Source organism: Symphodus melops (assembly GCF_947650265.1).
Source record: "Symphodus melops genome assembly, chromosome: 8".
NCBI lineage: Eukaryota > Metazoa > Chordata > Actinopteri > Labriformes > Labridae > Symphodus > Symphodus melops.
The window spans coordinates 1,440,398-1,462,371 of NC_136698.1; the positions used below are offsets into that span (position 1 = coordinate 1,440,398).

At 45.4% G+C, this 21,974-nt stretch overlaps 1 protein-coding gene across 1 annotated transcript in view; it reads left to right on the top strand.

Annotated features, from left to right (window-relative positions):
- The first annotated feature begins 6,036 nt into the window (after nucleotides 1-6,036).
- Nucleotides 6,037-21,974, top strand: part of ghrhrb (growth hormone releasing hormone receptor b) — a 29,060-nt gene continuing 13,122 nt past the window's right edge. The window contains exons 1-3 of the mRNA XM_079351189.1: nucleotides 6,037-6,472; nucleotides 12,235-12,343; nucleotides 21,226-21,330. Of these exons, the coding sequence (XP_079207315.1) occupies nucleotides 6,389-6,472; nucleotides 12,235-12,343; nucleotides 21,226-21,330 (298 nt within the window). The 5' untranslated portion in view covers nucleotides 6,037-6,388. The remainder of the gene's footprint in view (nucleotides 6,473-12,234; nucleotides 12,344-21,225; nucleotides 21,331-21,974) is intronic.

Sequence of the window (21,974 nt, forward strand, 5' to 3'; positions counted from 1 at the left end):
GGAGGGATGAAGTTAAGGACGGAGGGATGAAGTTAAGGACGGAGGGATGAAGTTAAGGGGGAGGGAGGAAGTTAAGGACGGAGGGATGAAGTTAAGGATGGAGGGATGAAGTTAAGGGGGGAGGGATGAAGTTAAGGGTGGAGGGAGGAAGTTAAGGAAGGAGGGATGAAGTTAAGGATGGAGGGAGGAAGTTAAGGGGGGGAGGGATGAAGTTAAGGATGGAGGGAGGAAGTTAAGGGTGGAGGGATGAAGTTAAGGATGGAGGGAGGAAGTTAAGGATGGAGGGATGAAGTTAAGGGGGAGGGATGAAGTTAAGGAGGGATGAAGTTAAGGATGGAGGGAGGAAGTTAAGGATGGAGGGATGAAGTTAAGGAGGGATGAAGTTAAGGATGGAGGGATGAAGTTAAGGGGGAGGGAGGAAGTTAAGGAGGGATGAAGTTAAGGGGGAGGGAGGAAGTTAAGGAGGGATGAAGTTAAGGGGGAGGGAGGAAGTTAAGGGTGGAAGGATGAAGTTAAGGATGGAGGGATGAAGTTAAGGAGGGATGAAGTTAAGGATGGAGGGATGAAGTTAAGGGGGAGGGATGAAGTTAAGGAGGGATGAAGTTAAGGATGGAGGGATGAAGTTAAGGGGGAGGGAGGAAGTTAAGGAGGGATGAAGTTAAGGAGGGATGAAGTTAAGGGGGAGGGAGGAAGTTAAGGAGGGATGAAGTTAAGGGGGAGGGAGGAAGTTAAGGGTGGAAGGATGTGTGGGATAAACGGATGGGGGTAAAGAGATGGTTCCTGTATTTGGACAAAGACAGACACGGAGGGGTTTCCAGCGAAGGAAGAGGAGTGATCATCTTAAGATATTAAACATCTTCAAACGTTGCATCCTGATGCTTTCTGTCATTAAAGGAACACAATTTAGATTTTCTACTTTTAGACGTTTAAGACTGACTCGTATTCTTCTCATTTCATGATCACAGATAAAATAAGAGGGAAAAACTCAAGTAAATATCTAATCAGTGTTTGTTCTGTTGAAACGTGCTGCAGCCTCTGATCAAACAAGCAGATGACCAGTGAAAAACATGGTCCATCCCCTGCTGGTAGAGTCCACATCTTCTCTCTCTCTCAAGATGTTTTTCAATATTTACAGCCGGCCCGTCGATAACGCTGCACTGTGAGGCAATGAGCTGGACTGAATCACATCTCACATGAAAGTAAATCTCTGGCGGGTTCAGTCATAATGGAAGAATAATCTGCTGTGATGAACTGGGGCGTCAGATGTAGGAAAACAACAGAGAAGAGGTCAGACACGTTGTTTTTCTCTGCTGCATTGTGACTTCTGTTCTCTGAGAGGAGATCTATATCAGCTCCCTGCAGGCGTGTCCTTTATTCTACAGCGCCACAACCTTGATGCTTAACTAATGCACTGGACGTTTGTTTTAACTCGTATATGTATGGCAGCAAACGCACAATACCATCTGTAATCACATCTCAAGGAAAAGAAGGAAACACTACAAACGAGACGACACGCAGAGTTTCTATGAGCAGATAGAGAATAAAATATCGAGTTCATTTGAGCTGTTCACATAGCGCCTCACAGCAGGGGAGCTGGAGGGACGGGGGGGCGGGGGGGGGTCTCCTGAAGTGACACGTGGCGTTATAAAAAAACAACAACCCGGAAGATGAAGCAACAGAGTCCGCTTCACACATGTAGCTCCTCCTGAGTGTTTTCAGGAGTTTTCTGCATGTGTGAAAGCCCCTCAGTCGCTTCAACGGTCGAATGATTAACACAGTGACTTATGTCAGTCTACAGTGCTGCCCAATCACCAGTTTACTGCACCACGTGTGCAAACTGTTTGCACACAAGAGGCCGTAGAACCGCATAGAAAACCAGAGTCCATAGTGTTGTACTTGAGATCCTGGTGTCTCAAGCCTCTGTCCTCCAGTCACATTTGAAGCTTTGGACGTTCTAAGTCATGTGACCGTCTGTGTGTTGGAAACAAGCTCGGTATCCTTCAGCCACCGTGAGAACATGTCTCTTTGCATATTTTCATTTTTTAGAAAATGGTCCGTGCTTTGCTCATCGTCAGTGAAACATTTTGGTGATTTCTGCTGATGCTAACTCATGCTATGCTAACATGCCACACGTCTCCCCTTCAGTTTGCAGTCATTAGTCGAGACGGTGTCCTTGTGACATTGTTTGGATGTGAGTGTTTACCTTCCTCCACAGGTTGTGGCTTTATCAGCTGCTGTGATTCACGACCACTCGTAACTGTTCATCACTGAGAAAGGCCTGAGCAGGGCGGCGTGGGAAATCGCTAATCTGCAAACCTGATGAGACCCGAGGCCGAGCTTTCACCGTGTGGTTGTATAAATGTCGTGCAAGAGAATCGCTTTTGACGCGCGACCACGGCTGAGCATGATTTATGAGCTCACACTTTACGACGTGCTGGTGGGACACATGCTGAGCGTTCACACTGTTCGTGTTAAATCCGGACGCAGCGGTGATAACTGTCAATAAAGTTTACATCAGACATGGACGTCATAATAATACAGGATGAGCCAGTGCATTGGGTGTTTTTTAAGCACGCATGCTAACTCTCAACACGCGTCCACTTTAACACGTCTGTGTGTGTTTTCAGTCGTCTCATGTTCCCTGAAGGTCCACGTCTTTTCTCTGTCAGCGTTCGTCTCATTCGTATACCACGAGGAGGCGAACACGCATCAGACAGGCATGCATGCTGTTGCCATGGCGCTTTCAGATTCCTTTGGCGGCATGCAGGCGGCTAAGTGAAATGTGAAAAACGCCAGGAATTCATCCCGCGGATCAGGCCGCCATCGCCCCCGTACGCTGCACGACAAAGAGAGGAGCGTGGAGCTGAACTTCTCGAGTGCGTGCCCGACTTTTACCGAGCACAGTCTCAGTGAGGTCTGAACAACATCACGTCATCGTTAATATCTTTATCTGAGAATAATTTGATCGGGGTGTCTCAGCTGATTGTCCATACGTGATGAAAACTGGGCAATGATATTAACACAGCAAACTTTTTAATGCATTAAACTGCAGCGTTTGAAGGCTCTAAACTGCAGCTCTGCATTATTTACGAGTAGTGAGCTGCCGACATGTGCAGCCTCTCATCCCTCCTCTTCTCTGTAAACAGGTGCTGCACCATTTTCAGTGTTGGTGGTCCGCTGGCAATGCCAAAGGCACCGTCTGTCATCGATCGACCTCTGCAAGGTGTGCAGCACAGTGCCCTCAACACACACACACACACACACACACACACACACACACGCACTGCGGCTCTGTGGGCTGCTGTCAACCTGCACTGTTTATGTTTACTCTCACTGTTTATATGAAGTGTCCTGAGTAATGAAACATAACTGCAAGGGCATGGCTATTGTAGCGAAGCACTCGGCACAAACAAACACTGCAGGCTAAATCAAACCTGCACTCGTACACTCCTCCGCTCTCAGAGGCCTTGTATAGAAATAAAACCCTGCGTTCAGTGAAGCCCGGCACAAAGAGGAGTGAATGACCTCTGCAGCATCTACGTACACAAAGGGGGGGGGGGGGGGTAACTGGATCTGAGCTGACGGGGTACACACTTCTCTGGAGATAAACCCCGGCGACCGGGGCCACGCTGTGGATCTGAGAGAGATGCAAAATTTTTGAAAATTTCATGATCGTTGCCAAGGAAACACCGGATTATACGTCAGCAGAGATCGCAGGAGAAGAGAGCGGTGTAGCTGCTACTGAAAGCCCGACCCGCGCGCCTCCATGTCATCGTTTGTGACTGGTTCGACTGCGAGCCCCCTAGTGGTGGATTAAACACACTGCATTTAAACGAAAACTTTGAATGACTTTTGTGACGTGAATTTTTCACTTCACGTAACTCAAACTCAAACTGTAAATAGCTGAGCTGCTTGTTGGAGTTCCACAGATATTTCTCCTAACAGCCATTGAGAGATGAAATAAAGTCAGGTACATTTTTTTTTTTCATCCACGAAGGTTATCCGTCTGTCCTCGCCGTCATCGCTCTAAAGATGTTGACTCAGAGCTCGGGGAGCACACAGACAGGCGATGATGAGTGTTTCCTTCATTTCATCTCATTTAAGGCGTCATCGCATCACAAGAACTTCTCAGTCAAGGTCAAACATTCACATCCGCGCACGCTCTGCGTCAATCACTGATTTACATCTGATCCGAACAGCAGCTCTGAGTGTTCTCGATCGAACACGGCCGTGTGTCATCGCTGATGAATTACACTCATTTCTTCTTTTAGATTTTCCATCAAGTGTAATCCTCCCCAGGAGAGGCCTGTTCACTTCCTGAGTAAGACTCAAAGTCAGTTTTAATTTGAACATTTAGTCGGAGAAATTTCCCCAAAGCACGCTTCGAACAATTACACAGAACGATTTGCTTTTCGTGTGAGCTTTTCATTTTTTCTTCATCCAGTTTCCAACTTATTTGTAAAATTAAACATTTCAGCAACACGAGGAGGAATTATCTTCATGTGTGCTCGATTATCGCCGAGACTGGAGGAAGAACTGATCAGAGTTTTGTGCTCAAACTGAAATAATTAAAAGGCTTTTTCACACTTCTGATATTTCCTGGAGCAGCTGCATGTTTGAACCCAAACAGCAGAATTCATTATAGCGGACTCCGTTGCTTCCTTCTCTCTTTCTGCGGTGAAGAGCATGTGTGAACAATCAGGTGAGGAGACGTCCTGAAGTGATCGAGATATTTCCAGGAGTGCGGATGAGAAAACTGTTTTCCTTTGTAACAGTCCAATAAGATTAATTTTATTACTTTCAAGCTCCAACCTGCAGAATCCTTTTTATCTGTAGAAACTCGAACCCTCGTCATCATTAAATCCACGTATGTCAGAAACAAGAGGGATGTTCCTGTCCATATTTCACATTGAATGTCATCTTGACTTCTCATCCTGTAACGTCGGTGATCCTTAAACATTCGTACAAAGTGTGAACGTTTTGTCCATGACTGCATCATTTCCTGTCGTCCTACAGAGCTTTCGTTTTCGTTTTCGCTTCCCACCATCAGTCAGGAACTCTTGAACTGTGTGTCACAATCGGAGCTGCACAGCCACAGGTGTTTTTATTGGAAATGTAAATGGATCACTTTAAACACACACCTTTTTAATCCTGAAAGAATTAAGCTCAGGAATGTGTATTGCCACTCTGTGTCACGAGTACAGGGCAGAAAACTTCGAAGACGACCCAAAAAAAAACAAAAATAAAACAAAAACTTACTTGAATAATAAATCCAAACAAGACCCCAACAAGGAGCAAAACAAGGTAACATCCAACATCTAACAGTGACCAAAGACAATGAGGAAACACAGAGACTAAATAGGCAGAGTTAATCGAACACAGGTGAGACTAATGAGACAGGTGAGGACAATCAGGGTCATCAGACAGGACGGGAAACAAAGAACACAAGACCAGAAAAGTGAGGACAAGTACAAAACAACAAAACAGGAAACACTTAAAACACTAAGAAACATCAAACACCAAACTGAGAACCTGAAAACACAAGTAACACAGGAAACAAGCTTACAGACGAAGGACACAAGGAGACACACTAAAGACTAACGTAAACACAAGACTAGGACACATTAAAACACACACGAGGCAACACCAGAGAATAAAACAGAACTCAAAACACTGAAATACAACAGAAACCAAACCATGACACTCTGTTGTGCTCTCTGTTGCACACATGCAGGGATATGACATCTGATACTCCAATGTTTGTTCAGTTTGAGGCAGATGTAAGGAGGATTAGTGGGGACAGAAAAGGTTAATTAATGCAATTCGTTCATGTGTTTGTGTGCACACAGTCAGTGTCCAACTTGGGCCACTCTAGTCAAAAAAAACAACAACAAAAAAAGTAGTTCCGCCTCTGAATATCTGTATTCAAAATCCTTCTTTTCGTTTGGTGTTTATAGGAAGTTGTGCACCTTTATTTAAGTGCGTAATTCAAGCAACAACCACATCCTGTCCCCCCCCCCCCCCCCCACCCCCCCTCTCTCTCTCTCTCTCTCTCTGTCTCTCTCTCTCTCTCTCTCTCTCTCTCTCTCTCTCTCTCTCTCTCTCTCTCTCCGCGCTGCTGTGTGTGTGCGCTCCTCTTCATTATATGATAATATAAAGGAGGAGCGCGGCGCACTGTGTGCAGCTCGGTCGGGTCTGTGCTCTCCTCCGCGCCTGGTGCAGCACCGGACACCGGAGAGACGCGCCAACATATGGCTCACTCCATGGACTGTCTCAAGGTCTGGACATTTCACAAGACTCTCATCTCGTGTTCTCGGAGACTGATATTTTCTTCCAACTTAATCAGAAGTTTTTGAGCGCTTGATTTCAAAGTGCACAGACCGTAAAGATGTCGCGTGGAGGCTCGTGGATTAACAGGATGGCATCTTACCTTCGTGCGGGTCTGCTGCTGCAGCTGGCGCTGTTGGAGACGGTGAGTGTCCTCTGTGATCACTGGAGTGATCAGCTCGAGCTTCTTTAACTCTGCACAAAACAAATCAGTCTGAGTCACAAAGGTTTGAAAGGTTTGACAGAAGATCAAGGTGGAAAGTCTAGTTTTAAATGATCAAGCTGAAAAACATCTGAGATGTGAGATATCAGGGTGTTTGTAGAATTGGTGATTTTTGTGTGCGAATCATTAGCAAGTCTTATTTTCACAAATTTAGCAGCTTTGTAAAGTAGAGTATTATCTTTAGTATTCCTTCACACTAATATTCACTTTCCTCTTTTTTGGGATATCATGCTTAATGATTTCCACAGATCTGCAAAAGGGGTCAAATATGAACATCTAATGAATAGAAGGAGGAGGACATTTAAATGAATTATGTTACTCTCAGAGATTTGATGGCATGCTTCTTTTTATATATAATTTGGCGTTTGGAAATCAGGGAGAGAGAGAGAAGGAATGACGGGCGGGAAAAGAGCCACAGGTTGGATTTGAACCTGTGCTGCCAGCTTGGAGGACTCCAGCCTCCATAAATGGGGCGCTCACTTGTTTCATTGTCTATTTGCAAATATGAAATTAAAAAGTTGAGTTTTTTTAGTTTCACATTAGTCCTGTCTTGTGTTCGCTGTAAAGTCACAAACGATGTTAAAGAGTGTATGTTCTGAAAACACCATCATTTAGGCTTAGAAGCATTTTTCTTCCAGCTGCGGATTAGATCAGTGGTTCTCAGCTGGGGGGGTCGTGACCTGAAAGCTGGTGGCAAATCTTTTTTTAGAGGGTCACGATCTGTGGGAAAAAAAACTGGAGTCGTAAAGTCTGTAAAAAGCTCTTCAATCACGTTTAGCTGCGTTTCTTTGTTCTGTCATGAGTCGAACCATCTGCAGTCCAAACCTCGGACAGGAAGGCTGAAGAGTGGGGATTTGAACCCTCAACTGCTGGTTTGGGGATTTGAAGATGTCATAAACAGTGATGAGCTTTTTCGTGTTTTTTTTTCCATGTCTGATGGAGCTCAAGACTTATTATTGAAAATGAAAGAAAACCAACACGTCAATCAAAGAAGGAAACAATCGTTGGCTGAAGCCCAAAATGACCTCAGAGAATCTGAACTTCCGACTGGAGCATCAGGTGATAAAACCTCAAACATCTTCAGTCAGGGAAATGGTGTCGTGTCTCGGATGACTCCATCAAAGCTGGACACACACTTGACTCGGCCGCCTCGGGCTGCAGACAGACGTCAGCAAAGAGAAAGCATTAATATCTTCTCTTTTTTCATCCTCTGAATATGCACGTTTGAAATTCAAACACAGCGGAGGAATCTTTCATTTTCACTCTATTTCATCCTCACTTGACCTTTTGATTTGATGCTACGGTGGAGGCATCTCCTCCTCATTATCTCCGGGCTCAGCCTGAGGGATGATCGGGGTCTGAATCATGACGGAGGATTTGGTTTGGTGACGCGTCGTCTCGGCTGATCCTGAAGGATTCCGTCTCTTCTTTTATTAGCTTCTTCCTCCAGAGGCTCCGCAGCTCTTCAGTTTGGCACGAGCACCGACGGTGCTTTCTCTCCTCTCTGCCGTTTCATTATAGATCATTGTTCTTCTATTGACGGCAGGAGGACATTTAAATTCCAATTATATACCCGCAGGATCTCAGTAATGACATCTGAAGTCATCACAAGCAGGAGTGACTAAGAATGAACACATCTATATTTAAGCTCTTTATTTCAGTCCTAATTCAGGCTCTTTTATTCCTTTTTTTATGTGGACTCGTGAGACTTGTTTTATTTGATCTGACATTAATTTGTCTTTTGACAAATAAAGTTCACAATAAGTTAACAGACGTCACAATCAATCAATTGTTGTGTCATCTCGAGACACTTTACAAAAGTTCCTGTTGTCCACACTTCCTTGCTGCTGAGCTGGAGGTCGGTTGGACAGCTCTCTGGCCTCCCAGCGTGGCAGAACGCTGCAGGGCTGCCGGGGGAGGGCTGCTCTCCACTGTTGGGAGAAGTGAGGCTGTAATTAAAGGCGTGAAGCCGCCTCGTGAAAATGAAAATGTGCAGCCTTTACATTAAATGCCTCTCTTCCCAGGAAGCCGTGAAACCCTGGAATCGATTTTAAGCTGTGAAACCTTGAAATGAATTCTAAAGGCCACAGGTGACCTTCACCCAAAGGTCAAAGTGGAGGGAATGTCATTCTGTTTTTCTAAATTCCTCTCAGCATCGTCTCCTGGCGGACAGGTTTCTGTTCTGCTTGATCGTGTTCATTGATCGTTTTTATGGATTGGTAATGAGCAACACGACGTGCTCGCTGGAAACAAAGGCTGGAGGGGATTGTGAGGGAACGATGTGATCTCAAAGACAATGGATGGATTACAGTTTCAAAATGTGAGCGGCTTAATGAATTTATTTCTGAATAAAAACATAAGTATGACACGTAGAACTCCCACATGCATGCAGCCCTGAATTTAGAAACTCTGCATTCGTTGACAGGTCAGGGGCGGCTGCGTCTCAGTAGGTACAGTGGGTTGTCTCTCAAACAGAAGGTGAGGGTTCAATCCCCAGTTCCTGCAGCCACATGTCCAATATGTCCTTGGGAACATCGGACACCTAACCCCGAATTGTTCCCGCTGCTTGGCTGGCTTAGTTATCTTAGTTATCTCTTTTTTTAAAAAGATTAAATTGAGGATTTAAAAAAATAATAAAAATAAAAAAAAGTAAAATCTTTTTAGATAGTACAGTGGATAGAGTTGGAAATCAGGGAGAGATCGGATTTGAACCCAGGCCCTCCGCTTGCAGGAGCACAGCCTCGACACACAGAGATGAGTTACTCCTGATGGTCAGTGTGTGAATGTGTAGCTGTGACCTGCAGCGCTTTGAGTAGTCAAAGACACATGCAAAGTCATATCCATTCACCATCTCACTTTACCGGTCGATCGACGATATCGTGTCCGTCATGATTCGTTCGTTGTTGCTTCTGTCTGCGGCGTGTTTGCTCAGAGAGAGGGAGAGAGAGAGCTCCGCTGGATTTCTGTTTACCATCGGCATAAAAAGAAACAAATGACTTGACCCCAGGTGAGAAGTAGATTGAAAACACTAAAGGGCCAATAATGGAAAACACACTCGCACACACTAATGAAATCAGTTACCTGGTGATTACCTGTCGTCTCTGTCGCTGCGGAGGTTTGAATGTAAAAGATGGCGGCTGGGTGAATGTTGGCCTGGAGGCGTTCTGCGCCCTCAATAATGACCCTATTAAATCAGTGATTGGATTTAAATAACATTACAGCCTCGTAAACTGTTTCCATTTAGAAGCGAAGGTTACCATTGTTGAAGTGCTGCTTAAAGTGGCACTTTAGCTCTTCATTGTCTCGCACAATCAAAACCTTAATTTTATTATTCGGCCCGGAGAAACATCAACACCCAGCTCATTGTTTGACTCGTGTCAGATTCCCCGCTCGTCTCTCCACACTTTGATGAAAGGACGTGGTTATTTCGGAGACGGCTCGTGTCTCTAATGCGTCGCGTGTCTGGAGTTTTTTTTCTTTTTTCTTTTTGTTCCATAAACCTGCAGCAGATAAGACGGAGCTGTTTGATGTCTGCTTGTCATTTTGTTGCTGCAGAAAGTTAAACTATAAATGATGGAGGAGTTTCACGGCCGCCCAGCTCGAACACACGTCATAAATATTTACTCCTGTCCCCGTGAAGTCTCCTCTGTTCATTTATCAGCTGGTTCTTAAAGTAGAAGATGTGAATGATAAACTCTGAACACCTCGCCAGTCATGTTCCTGGAACAGTCCCACACAGCGATCCCAACCAATCACGTTAGCCTGAGCGTGGTCACCTCCGAATACAAAAATCTTTCTTTTCCATTTTTATTTCTTGTTTCTTTTTCCTTACATGAGATCGCCTTTTGAGTTTGTTTTGTTTATTTTTTTGTGCTGATCTGGGGGTTTGTTAGTGCTTTCCACCTGTGTGTGTGTGTGTTTTCCCTCTCTGTCTGCTCCTCCTGTGTGTCCCCCCCCACCTTGTCTAGATTGGAGTCAGGTGTGTTTACAGGTGCAGCTCATCTAATCAGCCCAGTATATAAGCCTGCTCTCTTCATGCAGTCGGCGCCGGATTATTGTTCTCCACTCCGTGGTTTGAACGTCTCGCATCGGCGCTCTCTGGAAAGATTTTGGATGTTTTTCCTCCTCGTCAGCGCCCAATCAAGTCTCACCTGTCTACCTGTCGTCTGCTGCTCATTATCTTGTTGTACATTTTCTTCACTATTGTCACTAAGTCGTGTTCATTAAAATGATTATTGATTGTTGATCTTGACTACTGAGTCGTGCGTCTGGATCCAAACCGATTCTGAACCGTAGCAGGAAACGAGCCACAAGTTGGATTCAAACTCAGATCACCTGCTTGCAGAGCTGCAGCCTCTGCACATCAGGGGGGCACGTGCTAAGCTAACACAGCTACAAATCTATAACTATCACTAGTTTCTAACTCTACTTTTTAGTGGCCACTCGAGTCAATCGTTGTTTCCACAGCAAGTTTTTATTAAGCTGCAGTACTTTTGGATAAAACAGCAAAAAAAAGATCTCCTTATTCTCTCTCTCTCTCACACACACACACACACACACACACACACACACACACACACACACACACACACACACACACACACACAGACTGAAGAAACAACATCTCGACAGCTGCGGGCCAACATGTCCTGAAACAGACCGGGAGGTGTTTCCGTCCAATCGCAGCGAGCGACTCCTGCCGTGCCCCTCCCGCTCATCGCAGCGCAGAGAGACATCGAGGTCAAAGGTCACGCTCGCCTGCCGTGTCTCCATCTGTCCCACACGCAGGTGTTATCACACGCCTCTAATCCAGTTCCCTCATCGCAAAAAAGAAAAAAAAAATCAATGAGACACATCCAGGGCAATTATTGGGATCGTTTTCTCGCCTGACGGCTAATAAATAAACGGTGTGACATCGGAGGGCAGATCATTAATTTGACTGCAGGGCGGAGAAGCTGCTGGACTCCATGCTTCTGGATTATTTTAGGTCAAGCTGCAGATTTGTTTATGTGCTTCAGAGGGTGTGATGAGACAGCAGGGATTTAAGACGAGGTCATGTTACAGAGGAGTCAACATCTGGGGCTTTTCAGAGAACACGATTACCTCCAACGGAAGAACTCTTCATCAGGTGTCAAATAAGAAAAACGAAGAGCCTGCAGGGTTTTAAACTTGGACTGATTTGCAGATTTTCGCCAACATGCTTTTCATGTTCTTCAGACAGCATGATGGGAAGCCTTGACAGATGTCAGGGATTGAAGAGGAGGTGGTTGAGTTCTCGTGTGTCAGCTGTCAGGTGCAACACGGCGCAGAGGTTCATCGTCACTGCGCGAGGAAAGCAAACATCTGGGTGGTTTTCTGTTTGGGAAACGAGAGACGGGACGTGTTGAGAGGAGAGAGTGGAGGGCAGAGGTTGGATTTGAACCCACGGCGGTTGGTGAAAAGTGCAGAAGGTCATCTTCTTCATAAATCAGTGTTTAAGGAATCAATTAAGCGATGGCCTCGTTAGTACCTGAAGCCACAGAGAGCAGCTGCTTTGAATGTTTCAAATGGTCATGTGATTCTGAGAGAACTCTCCTGATTCGTCAAGACGGTCTGCTGTAATTAATCTCTATTTAATGATTAGAAATGAACTTGTTGAGATTTATCACATCAGTGTTCATTCGATCTTCCTTTTCCATGAACAGATGGAGGCCATCCACCCAGACTGCGCTCTGGTGGCTCAGCACAAGAAGGCCCAAGAAGAGTGCAACCAGATCCTCAGAGGGGAGGCGAGGAACCGCTCCAGCAGGACAGGTCTGTGTGTGTGTGTGTGTGTGTGTGTGTGTGTGTGTGTTAGTTATGCTTTATCAGCTTTATGTATTTACTTAGACAGTTGGGACCAGGGGCGTCCTCAGAGGGGTGTCATGGCCCCCCTTGAAATCTTATTGATCACCCCAAACTTCAATCATCAAACTTTATTTGTATGGCGCCGAATGTAACGAGACACTTTACAGACAGCAGGTTAACATTCAACATAGGGGTTTGTTTTTTTTTCTGGGCAGAAAAGCGCCGGCTGTCCCCTCTGAGGCGTTTTTCCGTCCTGTCTCCATGACAACAGTCTGCTGAGAACTATTTGCTCCGTTAATTTCTACAACTTGTTTTTGTATTTGAGATCGTTTATTTTTACCGATCAGACTCGAAGCAAAGAGGATGTTGGTGCAAGACACAAAAACTTCATGTCATATATTTGGTGCCGTTTTAAAAATTCAAACCATTTTTAACTTGAGCGCTCAGAGCAGCCGCACAAACTAGTCAGAGCGCCGTTTCCTCCAGTGGTCAGAAAACAAGGTGAAGTGGACGCGAGGCTGAAGACTCTTTTACTCACTGCCATACGAGATGATGATGAAGAGGATGCAATTAAAGCCATCATTCTTTGTCAGTGATTGTACGTCTTCAGACCAGGGTCCCTCTCCTCCTCACCTGCTGCAGACGGTGTGAAAGAGGACTGAAAGGCTTCGACAGTTAATGTCAGGAGCTGAAAAAAAAAAATAAAAATCGACTGAGCTCTGAATAATCTTTTGTCCGGGGAATTGATTACTGTACCGAGGTTTCTCATTAGAGGATAACAACCCCGGACACCTGGCTTACAAACACTGAGACTTCAGTCCTCAGAGAATCCCGCTGTAATGATTTCATCCAACTGAGACACACGACTCTTAAAACCCAGGAACTGTTGGAGACTAAATGAAGCCCATTGTTACCTTCTTTTTTTTTCATTCAGTCTTTGTTTTCAGGCCAAAACGATTTTTAGTTTTACTCACATTTCAGTCACTTGTACTCATTAAAGCTTTGGTTTTAATTATTAATGAAGTGTGTCCGTATAGAGATCGATTAGTGCAGACGTCCCACGGGTGAAACAAAGTGCTGTTGAAGAAGATGCGTTTATTTAATATCCTTGATCTCAGGAAAATGAACTACATTACCCACAATCCTAGAGTTTCATGGCACCCGCAGTTTGTTGGGTGTTGTTTGAATTGCAATGGATTGTGGGATGTTTAGTTCTTCACTTTTTGTCTGTTTGTGAAGAATATAATGTTTGATGCTCAAGAGTACTCGGGTAGCTGGTTGGTTTGATTCCAGGATTAAAAGGTTTTTTTAATGGAAGAAATGTGGGCGGTCACTGTTGAGCCTGTTTTGGGTGGGCGCTGTCTTGTTGTCATGGAGACATCATCACCTGTAGGACTGTGTCGAGTCGAGGCGGCCTGCATATGCACGTTAGAGTCCCAGTGGGAGAGTCGGTCGTCTCTTAACTAGATAGATAGATAGATAGATAGATAGATAGATAGATAGATAGATAGATAGATAGATAGATAGATAGATAGATAGATACTTTATTGATCCCGAGGGAAATTCAGGGGTTCGATTCCCCAGCTCCTGCAGCTGTCGCCGAGTGAACAAGAAGGAAAGAATGTATGGCTAAGATTAGAAGATGCACGGTTGGAGGAAAATATAGACATATATTTTATATATATATATATATATATATATTTCAGAAGCAGAATCACATCACTTTTTTAAGCACATTTACACACTCAAAGATGCCAAAGACTTCTGTTTATGTTGCCCTCTTATCAAAACATGAATGTTTTTTTTTTTTTTTCTAGAATCAAATCAAAGTTGAAGAATCTGGTATTTTTAGTACAATTTATTTAAAGTCATTTTCTATTTCACGACAGTCATAACAATTTTTTTCACCTCCGTGACCTTCAACATTTTGGAGCGTTCAGATTTCTTTCACTCGGTTTGATGACACGTTGGACGTTCACATGAAGCCGGTTGGGAGCGTGCTGCAGCCAGCAGGGAGACAAACAGGCTGACTGGAGTAATGAAGCGGCTGGATTCCTCTGCCAGCGTTCAGTCTGGGATTCAAGCGACTCGTTCGCTTGCTGCTTGAACAGCTAATTGTCGTGTCTTTGTTTCGCATGATCACAAGGAAGGTGGAGAAACTGAGCAATTAATCCTGAGCGACACCAGATGTGTCACGCACAGACAGTCCCTGATGACTGTCTCAGAGTCTGCAGCTTTCGTCGACGCCTTCAGACGGAACGAGGAGACAGCAGAGCTTACCTGCCTGCCACGACCCCGTCACATAACTCAACGCTCTCCTGCAGAAGGAGAACTCGTATATCGCCCGTTATCGACACGCTTTAAGACAGCACCTGAGATGGAAAATGGAGGTCTGGCCCGGTGAAGGACGAGCTGTTCCGGTGGCTGAGTTTGTTCTGCTGAGCCGCTGGAGGGAGGATAATGGATGAATCTGCTCTACCTTCTACCTGAGCTGCACTGATGAAACGAGGCCAGGCCAGGCTGACCAGACTTCTCCTCACCTGATTAGGCAGCTTGATTGTTTTTGCTGCTCTGCCAAATGAAGGATGGTTATTGGAGAGGCCGATGTGCTCTCAATACTTCTGATTAAAAAGCTGCAATCTTCAGTCCTCTGCGTGCTTTCGTGCACGTGAGGTTTCAAGGAGCTTTTGTAATTCACCTGATGTCATTGTAATTGAAGGTTGTCTCGGAGCGGCCTCTCAAGTGTAAATGAAGGTTGATTGATTCATTGATTTCTAGTGACAAGGCTCCAGCACCTGGACCGTCCTTTTCAATCTGGTTTTTCCCAACTTCACACTCGAACGCAGAGCTTCGTACTCAAGTCCAGGACTCGCCTTTGACTCACCCTCGGGACTCTCGGATTTCTGTTCCACAGTTACAAATAACAGCTGAAGATGAGTCGGAGCTGTCAGACTATGATTCTTAACCTGCGTAGAATTTCTCCCATCTTCCATCTGCACCATTCATCATCTCACATTTCTTTACCTGAAGCCGCGTACTCACAGTGGGATTTGTTTTACCCGTGGTCATTTGTAATAATTGCGGATGGACGTCTGTGTTTTTAAACCAGTGCGACAAAAAGTAGAAACCCCAGGGGGTGCAGAGGGCCTGCTGTGCTGGTTAGGTCCTCGAAGCCCGGGTTCAAGTCCGACCTGTGGCTCCCTTCCTGCATGTCATTCCCCGCTTTCTCCTAATTCCCTACTGCACCGACTGTCCCATCGAATAAAGGCAAAACGACCCAAAAGGATTCCTGATAAAAGTAAACCCTCTACGACCAGCTTCTCAGAAATTTTGGGGCAGTAAATTAGATTTTAAGAAAGTTTCCGCAGCTTTTTCGACCCACTTTCCCCACTCAAGAATAATGAAGGGTCGTGGATGGACACTGTAAAACATTTCAGCTGGCTCATCTCAGTGCAAAGTAAGGGGACGGATTTGCAGAAGGTTCAAACTAAGAAGAAGATCCAGATGTCAAAGAGCGAATCATATTCTTGCCACGTGTTGGGTTGTCTTCTTTGTGGAAGTGTTCTGTATGTGGAGCAGTGTAATGCTTCCCCCAGAGACAAGGAGGTTACCATGCAGCGCCTCAACGTATACGGGAAATTACAGGCTGTGCAAATGTGCCGTCGGGGAGTCATTTCCAGCTTACCAGATGTCCCCAGGTTATAGTTGTATTCAAAAAACCTTTTTATCACTCCTTTTCAATCCTCAGATCTGATGCCTTTGTTTTTGCTTCTGCGTGGTTGGTACTTGTATTCAGAAGGGAACGCGTCATCACCACCTTCTACTTCTGATAACCACGCACGCTCGATGCATAAAAAGTCAAAGTTCTCAGTCTCAACATGAAAGGTTCGTACAAGGACACAATTCACCTGCAAACTCTTTTCAGACTAATGCACTGTGATTCATCAGGAGTGAAAGCATCCATCAGATGTGACTTAACGAAGCACGAGCAGGCGGGAGAGGAGGCAACGTGGTTGTTAAAACAGTGATGGGGAAATGCTGAGGCTTCCTAATGGGGACGTTACAAAAGACTTTAAAAGGCCACTCAAGAGGTGGAGGCTGCTAATGGATGACTGTATTACACTCATGGTTTATGTATGCTGTATTATTTGACTGTAATGAATAAAAAAGGAGTTTAGAAGAGCAGCTCCACTTCATGGCTTCTTCTCTTTCTTGATTCGTCCACAAGTGCCCTCTTTAAGGAGCGAGAGCACATGTCTGGTCCTCTTCAGGTTAATTAGCTTCACACCTGCAGCCTCACAGGAAACCCCATCAGAGGAGGAGCGTGGGCAGAGAGGAAACGAAGAGGCAATAAACAACGTGAGGGGTGAACGTTCTGGTCCTTTTCTCAGGGAGACTGGTAATTAGACTCCCAGTGAGTAACAGTCTGAACCAACGTGTGAGGGAGAGAGAGAGTGTGTTTGTTTCACTGCTGGCATTTCCATACATCATTAGACACAGTGACCCTCTTCGTCTCCACGTCCTCTCTGCACATCTGTCAGTTTCACAACTAATTGCACAGATGAAATACCAGAGGGGGAAGGTGAGAGTAAATCTGACGTTATGCAACCTCTGCCCGTCCGATACGTGTGCAGGTAGAGATGATCTACATTACAATGACGGGAAAACAACATCAATTCAGTCAGCTTTTTCTTGCCAACACCAACTATTGCAGGTCTTCCTACATGCACTATCAAACCCCTGCTGATGAACCAAAATGCAGCAGTGCAGCTGGTCTTCAACGTCACCCAAATGAGCACACGTCACTCCGCTGTTCATCTCCCTCCACTGGTTCCCAGTTACTGCTCCCATCAGATTCAAAGTTCTGCCACAAAAACAGCTCCTTCTTCCCTAAACTCTCATGCAGGTCGACGCTCCCTCCCGCCCTCTATGCTCTGCCAATCAAAGGCGTCTGATCCGACCTTCCTAAGTCTCTTACTAGACTACTCTCTTCTGTCGCCCCCCGGTGGTGGAACGAGCCAAACTCCATTCGATCTGCATACTCCCTTTGCACCTTTAAGAAAAAGCTAAAGATCCACACCTACAACCTTTATGATGATGATGATTTAGGATGGTTTTGATGCTGCTTACAAATGTGAAGATTAGCTGTCTATGTTGTGCTCTGCCTCTGGTCACTTCCTGTCAGCACCTGTGGTCACTTCCTGTCAGCACCTGTGGTCACTTCCTGTTAGGACCTCTGGTCACTTCCTGTCAGCACCTCTGTGTCCAATCAGACTAAGGGGTCAGATGAAGCTTAAATGCGGGATTGATCCAGATCCACATTTTAAAATTTAGGTTTGAAATTGTCTTTAGGTCCTGACAGAAATTAACAACTCATGTGCTATGAAATTGCTATGAATGAAAATGCTATGAATTTAACAGACAGTGAAGTTGGGTTTTAAGTATTTGGGGGAGAGGGACTGAAAGTCGGAGGAGAGCTGAGATAAAACATTTAAAACAGAACGTAAAACAAATGTTATGTTTCCATAATCTGTGTTTAAACACACAGGTTTGAATCCCTCCCCTCTGACACATCTCCTCCGTCCTCCTCTGCTTCTCTCTTATCACGTTAAGTTGTTTATTAGAGGACAGATATTGAAGCAGACGTCCCAGTGGAGCTTTTTCTGCTGTAATATTTCAAACGATATTACAGCAGCAGCATTGCACATGACAAACCGAATGGCAAATCCTTTATTGAACCATTAAAAAAAACCTGAGAGTGAAGTGTGAGAGGTCAGGCCAGCAGAGGAATAAAACACAGAGATATGAGTTTTGCAGCTGCAGAGGAAATACAAGACACAGGTTCAGATTGATGCTCGGTGAATCTAAATCTCCGTCTCATGTCACGGCTGCCCCTCATAAATGACAAACTCGCCTCATAACGTGATCTTGATGTTGACTATAAGTCACATTAATGTCAGAGCGGTGAATCCTTGTTGAAAGAGGACAGAAGTTTCATGATGTACTGCTCTGGCTTTGACTTTGTTTACCTGCCAAAGAAAGATGATCTAATAAGGGAAGTTTGAAGGAGGCGGTCCTGAGAGTAAAGTCATCCGTCTTCTCTGCAGCTCTGATGTGGTTACATGCATGCTCTTTGTCCCGGTTATTAGTTAAAGGGATAGATTGGTGTTTTGTGTGAGATAGAGTCCCTTGAGATGCCTGTCCATGTTTGTGATCTTGATGGATGGACTCTCAAGGCTCAGCTGGGGGGGAGTTACCAGTTTGGTTGCCTCGACATCTCATCTCTGCTTTTTGCAGATGATGTTGTTTTGTTGGCTTCCTCATGCTGGGACCTTCCAGTAGGCATTGGGGTTTGCAGGCTGGGATGAGAGTCAGCACCTCTCTCTCCAGGTGGGGAATGAGTTCTCTCCCCAAGTGAAGACAGTAATGCTGGCGTTGTACCAGAGGGAGCTGAGCCTGAAGGCAAAGCTCGAGATCTTCATTTCAACCATCGTCTGTGGTCATGAGCTGTGGGTTATCGAGGGAATGAGATCCCATACTACGAAGCCTAAGGGAGCTCCCTCTGGAGAGGGCATGGGCTTAGCATGAGAGATGAGTGAGGAGCTCAGACATCCCAGGGGAGCTTCGAGTAGAGCTGCCCCTAAAGAAGACAGTCGAGGTGGTTTGGCCGTCTGGTTAGGACGCCTCCCTTTGGTCCTTTTTTCCTGACTGGGTGAAAACCCAGAGATAGACCCAGATGGCGCTGGAGGTAGAATATATCCGGTCTAGTCTGGGAATGACTCGGAATCCCTGGGGAGCTGGAAAACTGGGCAGAGGGAAGTCTGTGTTGACTCAGTGCAATAACTTCCAGAGAAAACCGAACAAAAAATAGATGACAGGAAATACCAGTCAGCATGGCTCCTTTAATGATTGAGTAGCTGGAGTGTAGATACTTGGCTATAGCACTACATCCAGTGGCGACCCATCAATAGATGGCAACAAGGCACTGCCCGACCGTTGATGGTAAAGAAGACATTCTGCTCGGTAGAGTTTCAGGGATGTTCATGGATGTGTGAGCCTTCAACGCTGATATAGAAAGGACAGTATAGAACTTTACATAACAGGCGTCACACAAGCCGCTGAGCACCACCAGATAACTGAGACCTTCCCCCCTTTCATCTCTGAGAGCAGGAGCAGAAACAAGGCTTTGTGCTCGGGAAGCTTTCTGTTAGCTGGACAAAAAGATCTGTCCATTCCTGCAGAAGGAGAAGCAGCAGAAGGAGAGGCAGCAAGTCCATTCAGCGTCTGCATCCTCCTGTCACAGTGTCAGCAGCTTCACTTTCATTAGCACCGAATAAAGGACCACACTGCTGACACCTGCTGCGATCCTTTCACACACTGTCGTTCAAAGAAATGAATGCTGTCCCTTTATACGTGTACAGTCTGATTATTAGCAGAGTGGCTAGAGACACGTATGACTCACTCTCGATGCAGCAGGATAAACATGTAAGCAGCGGCTAGTCGAAAATGTTCCAGAAAGAAGAGTTCAAAGTCACATTTATCCGGCGAGATGTTTTCCTCATCACAGCTTTGGCAGGAGAACCTGGAGCTGCAGCCAGAAGCTGTGTTTTATTATGAATGAGAGCTGTTGCATCTCCACGCGCTGCTCTTTTTAATTGACACCGGACCGAGCAGCTTTGATGTTCCAGACGTTGAGGTGGCAGCTCCTCATTACTGCTCCCCCCCCATCCGGAGCGACAGAGGCTGAAGGACAACTTAGTCAGAGGACAAACAGGAGGGCTGAGCCCGTCACCCAAACAACCCCCCCCCCCCCCACTCTTGGTTTGGAACCCAGTGTGGGGAAACCCCCTTATAAAAGGGCATCGGATGAGTCGGATGAGTCACCGTTTCGGGAATCCGTGTCTGGCATTTGCATTTGTGTGGCATCAGAAGGTGTTCAAGGTCGAACAAGTCGCTCGCTGGCAGAATTTTAAACGCTCTGCAGGAAGAGAGAGGAAAAGAAAAGTCGAGCTCTCCGTCTGTAGTCAGGATCTGAAAAAAGGCAGGAAAGTATTCTGCTAAAATCTCCTTCTCATGGAGTACTTGACTTTATACTTTCGATTATCTTTGGAAGATTCGACAAGTGCACATCAAACTGGTTTAGGGAGAGCTTAAAAACCTGTTTGATTGTGTGCATCTCTTAAGAATACATTTAATTTTATTTAATTTTATTTTGTGCATTATGTAACGTTCTCTCAGAGTGTCAGAGGCATTGCATGCATGGACTTGCAGAAGACGTGATGCCAGGAGACGACATCAAAGGCTCAATGGGAGGGATTGGGGTTGGGGATGGCCCAAGTGAGGTGGTTTAAGTATCTTGCCTTCTTGTTTACCAGTGTGGGTAAGATGGACCATATGATTCATTGACAGGCCGATTGGCTCAGTGTTTGCAGTCATGCAGAAATGACAGCTCTCAAGTTTCCCGTACGATCTTCGCCCCAACCCTCACCTGGGGTCGTGAGCTATGAGAAGAAGAATGAGATTCAAGTGACCTGAATGAGTTTCCTCCAGAGGCCGGCTGGACTCATCCTGAGACACAGGATGAGGAGCTCAGACGTTCGGGGGGAGCCGCTACTCCATCACTCCTTCAGTGGAAGAAAAAAGATGAATGAATGTATTAATTTTATTTAAGTACGGCAATCAAAGTGATTCTGATTCAACTTGCTATACCATAGGATACGTATTATGATAGGGTCACAATTTATTACAATTTTCCAATCATCCCTTCTTATTTGTGAACCTTGCACCTCGAGGTCATCATTACTGTCCTGAGGATTCCTAAATGTAAGATCAATGTGTTTCTGTCCCAGGTTGTCCGACGCTCTGGGATGAGATTCATTGTTGGTCTCGTGCTGAGGTCGGACAGGTGGTCAGCGTCTCCTGCTCCAACATCTCCCTGTTTGCTAATGATAAAGGTAAGTCACCTCTGACAAGCTTATCACAGTTCCCGCACTCTCTCTAAAGCAGTATTTCTTTTGCAATGACACAGTTAATATTAAGACAATTTTGAAGGCAAAGGAAGAATGTCTGTCATTTCTCACAAACAGTGAATACATCATAACCCCAGTGTGTCCTGTGTGAATGTGTGTGTGAGTCCTGACTGTCTCCAGTGAGGGAGAAGCTGGAGTCCTGCTGGCTGTGTTGTTGTCAGAGCTGTGTTTACATGGACGGGACGCCCGGCTCCTCCCCTTGTGTATAAAAGCTGTTTGAGTCAAGAAGAAGAAGAACATACTCACTGATTATTTGGATGACGAGTTTTTAGATCAGTTTACATAAAGCTACAAGCTACAAAGAGCGCTAACATTTGCATGCTAACACAACCACGCAGGACACAGGTGATTGAAGCTACCAGCTAACTAAAGAGCGCCAACATTAGCTTGCTAAAACAACGATGCAGGACACAGGTGATTGAAGCTACCAGCTAACTAAAGAGCGCTAACATTAGCATGCTAAAACAACGATGCAGGACACAGGTGATTGAAGCTACCAGCTAACTAAAGAGCGCTAACATTAGCATGCTAAAACAACAATGCAGGACACAGGTGATTGAAGCTACCAG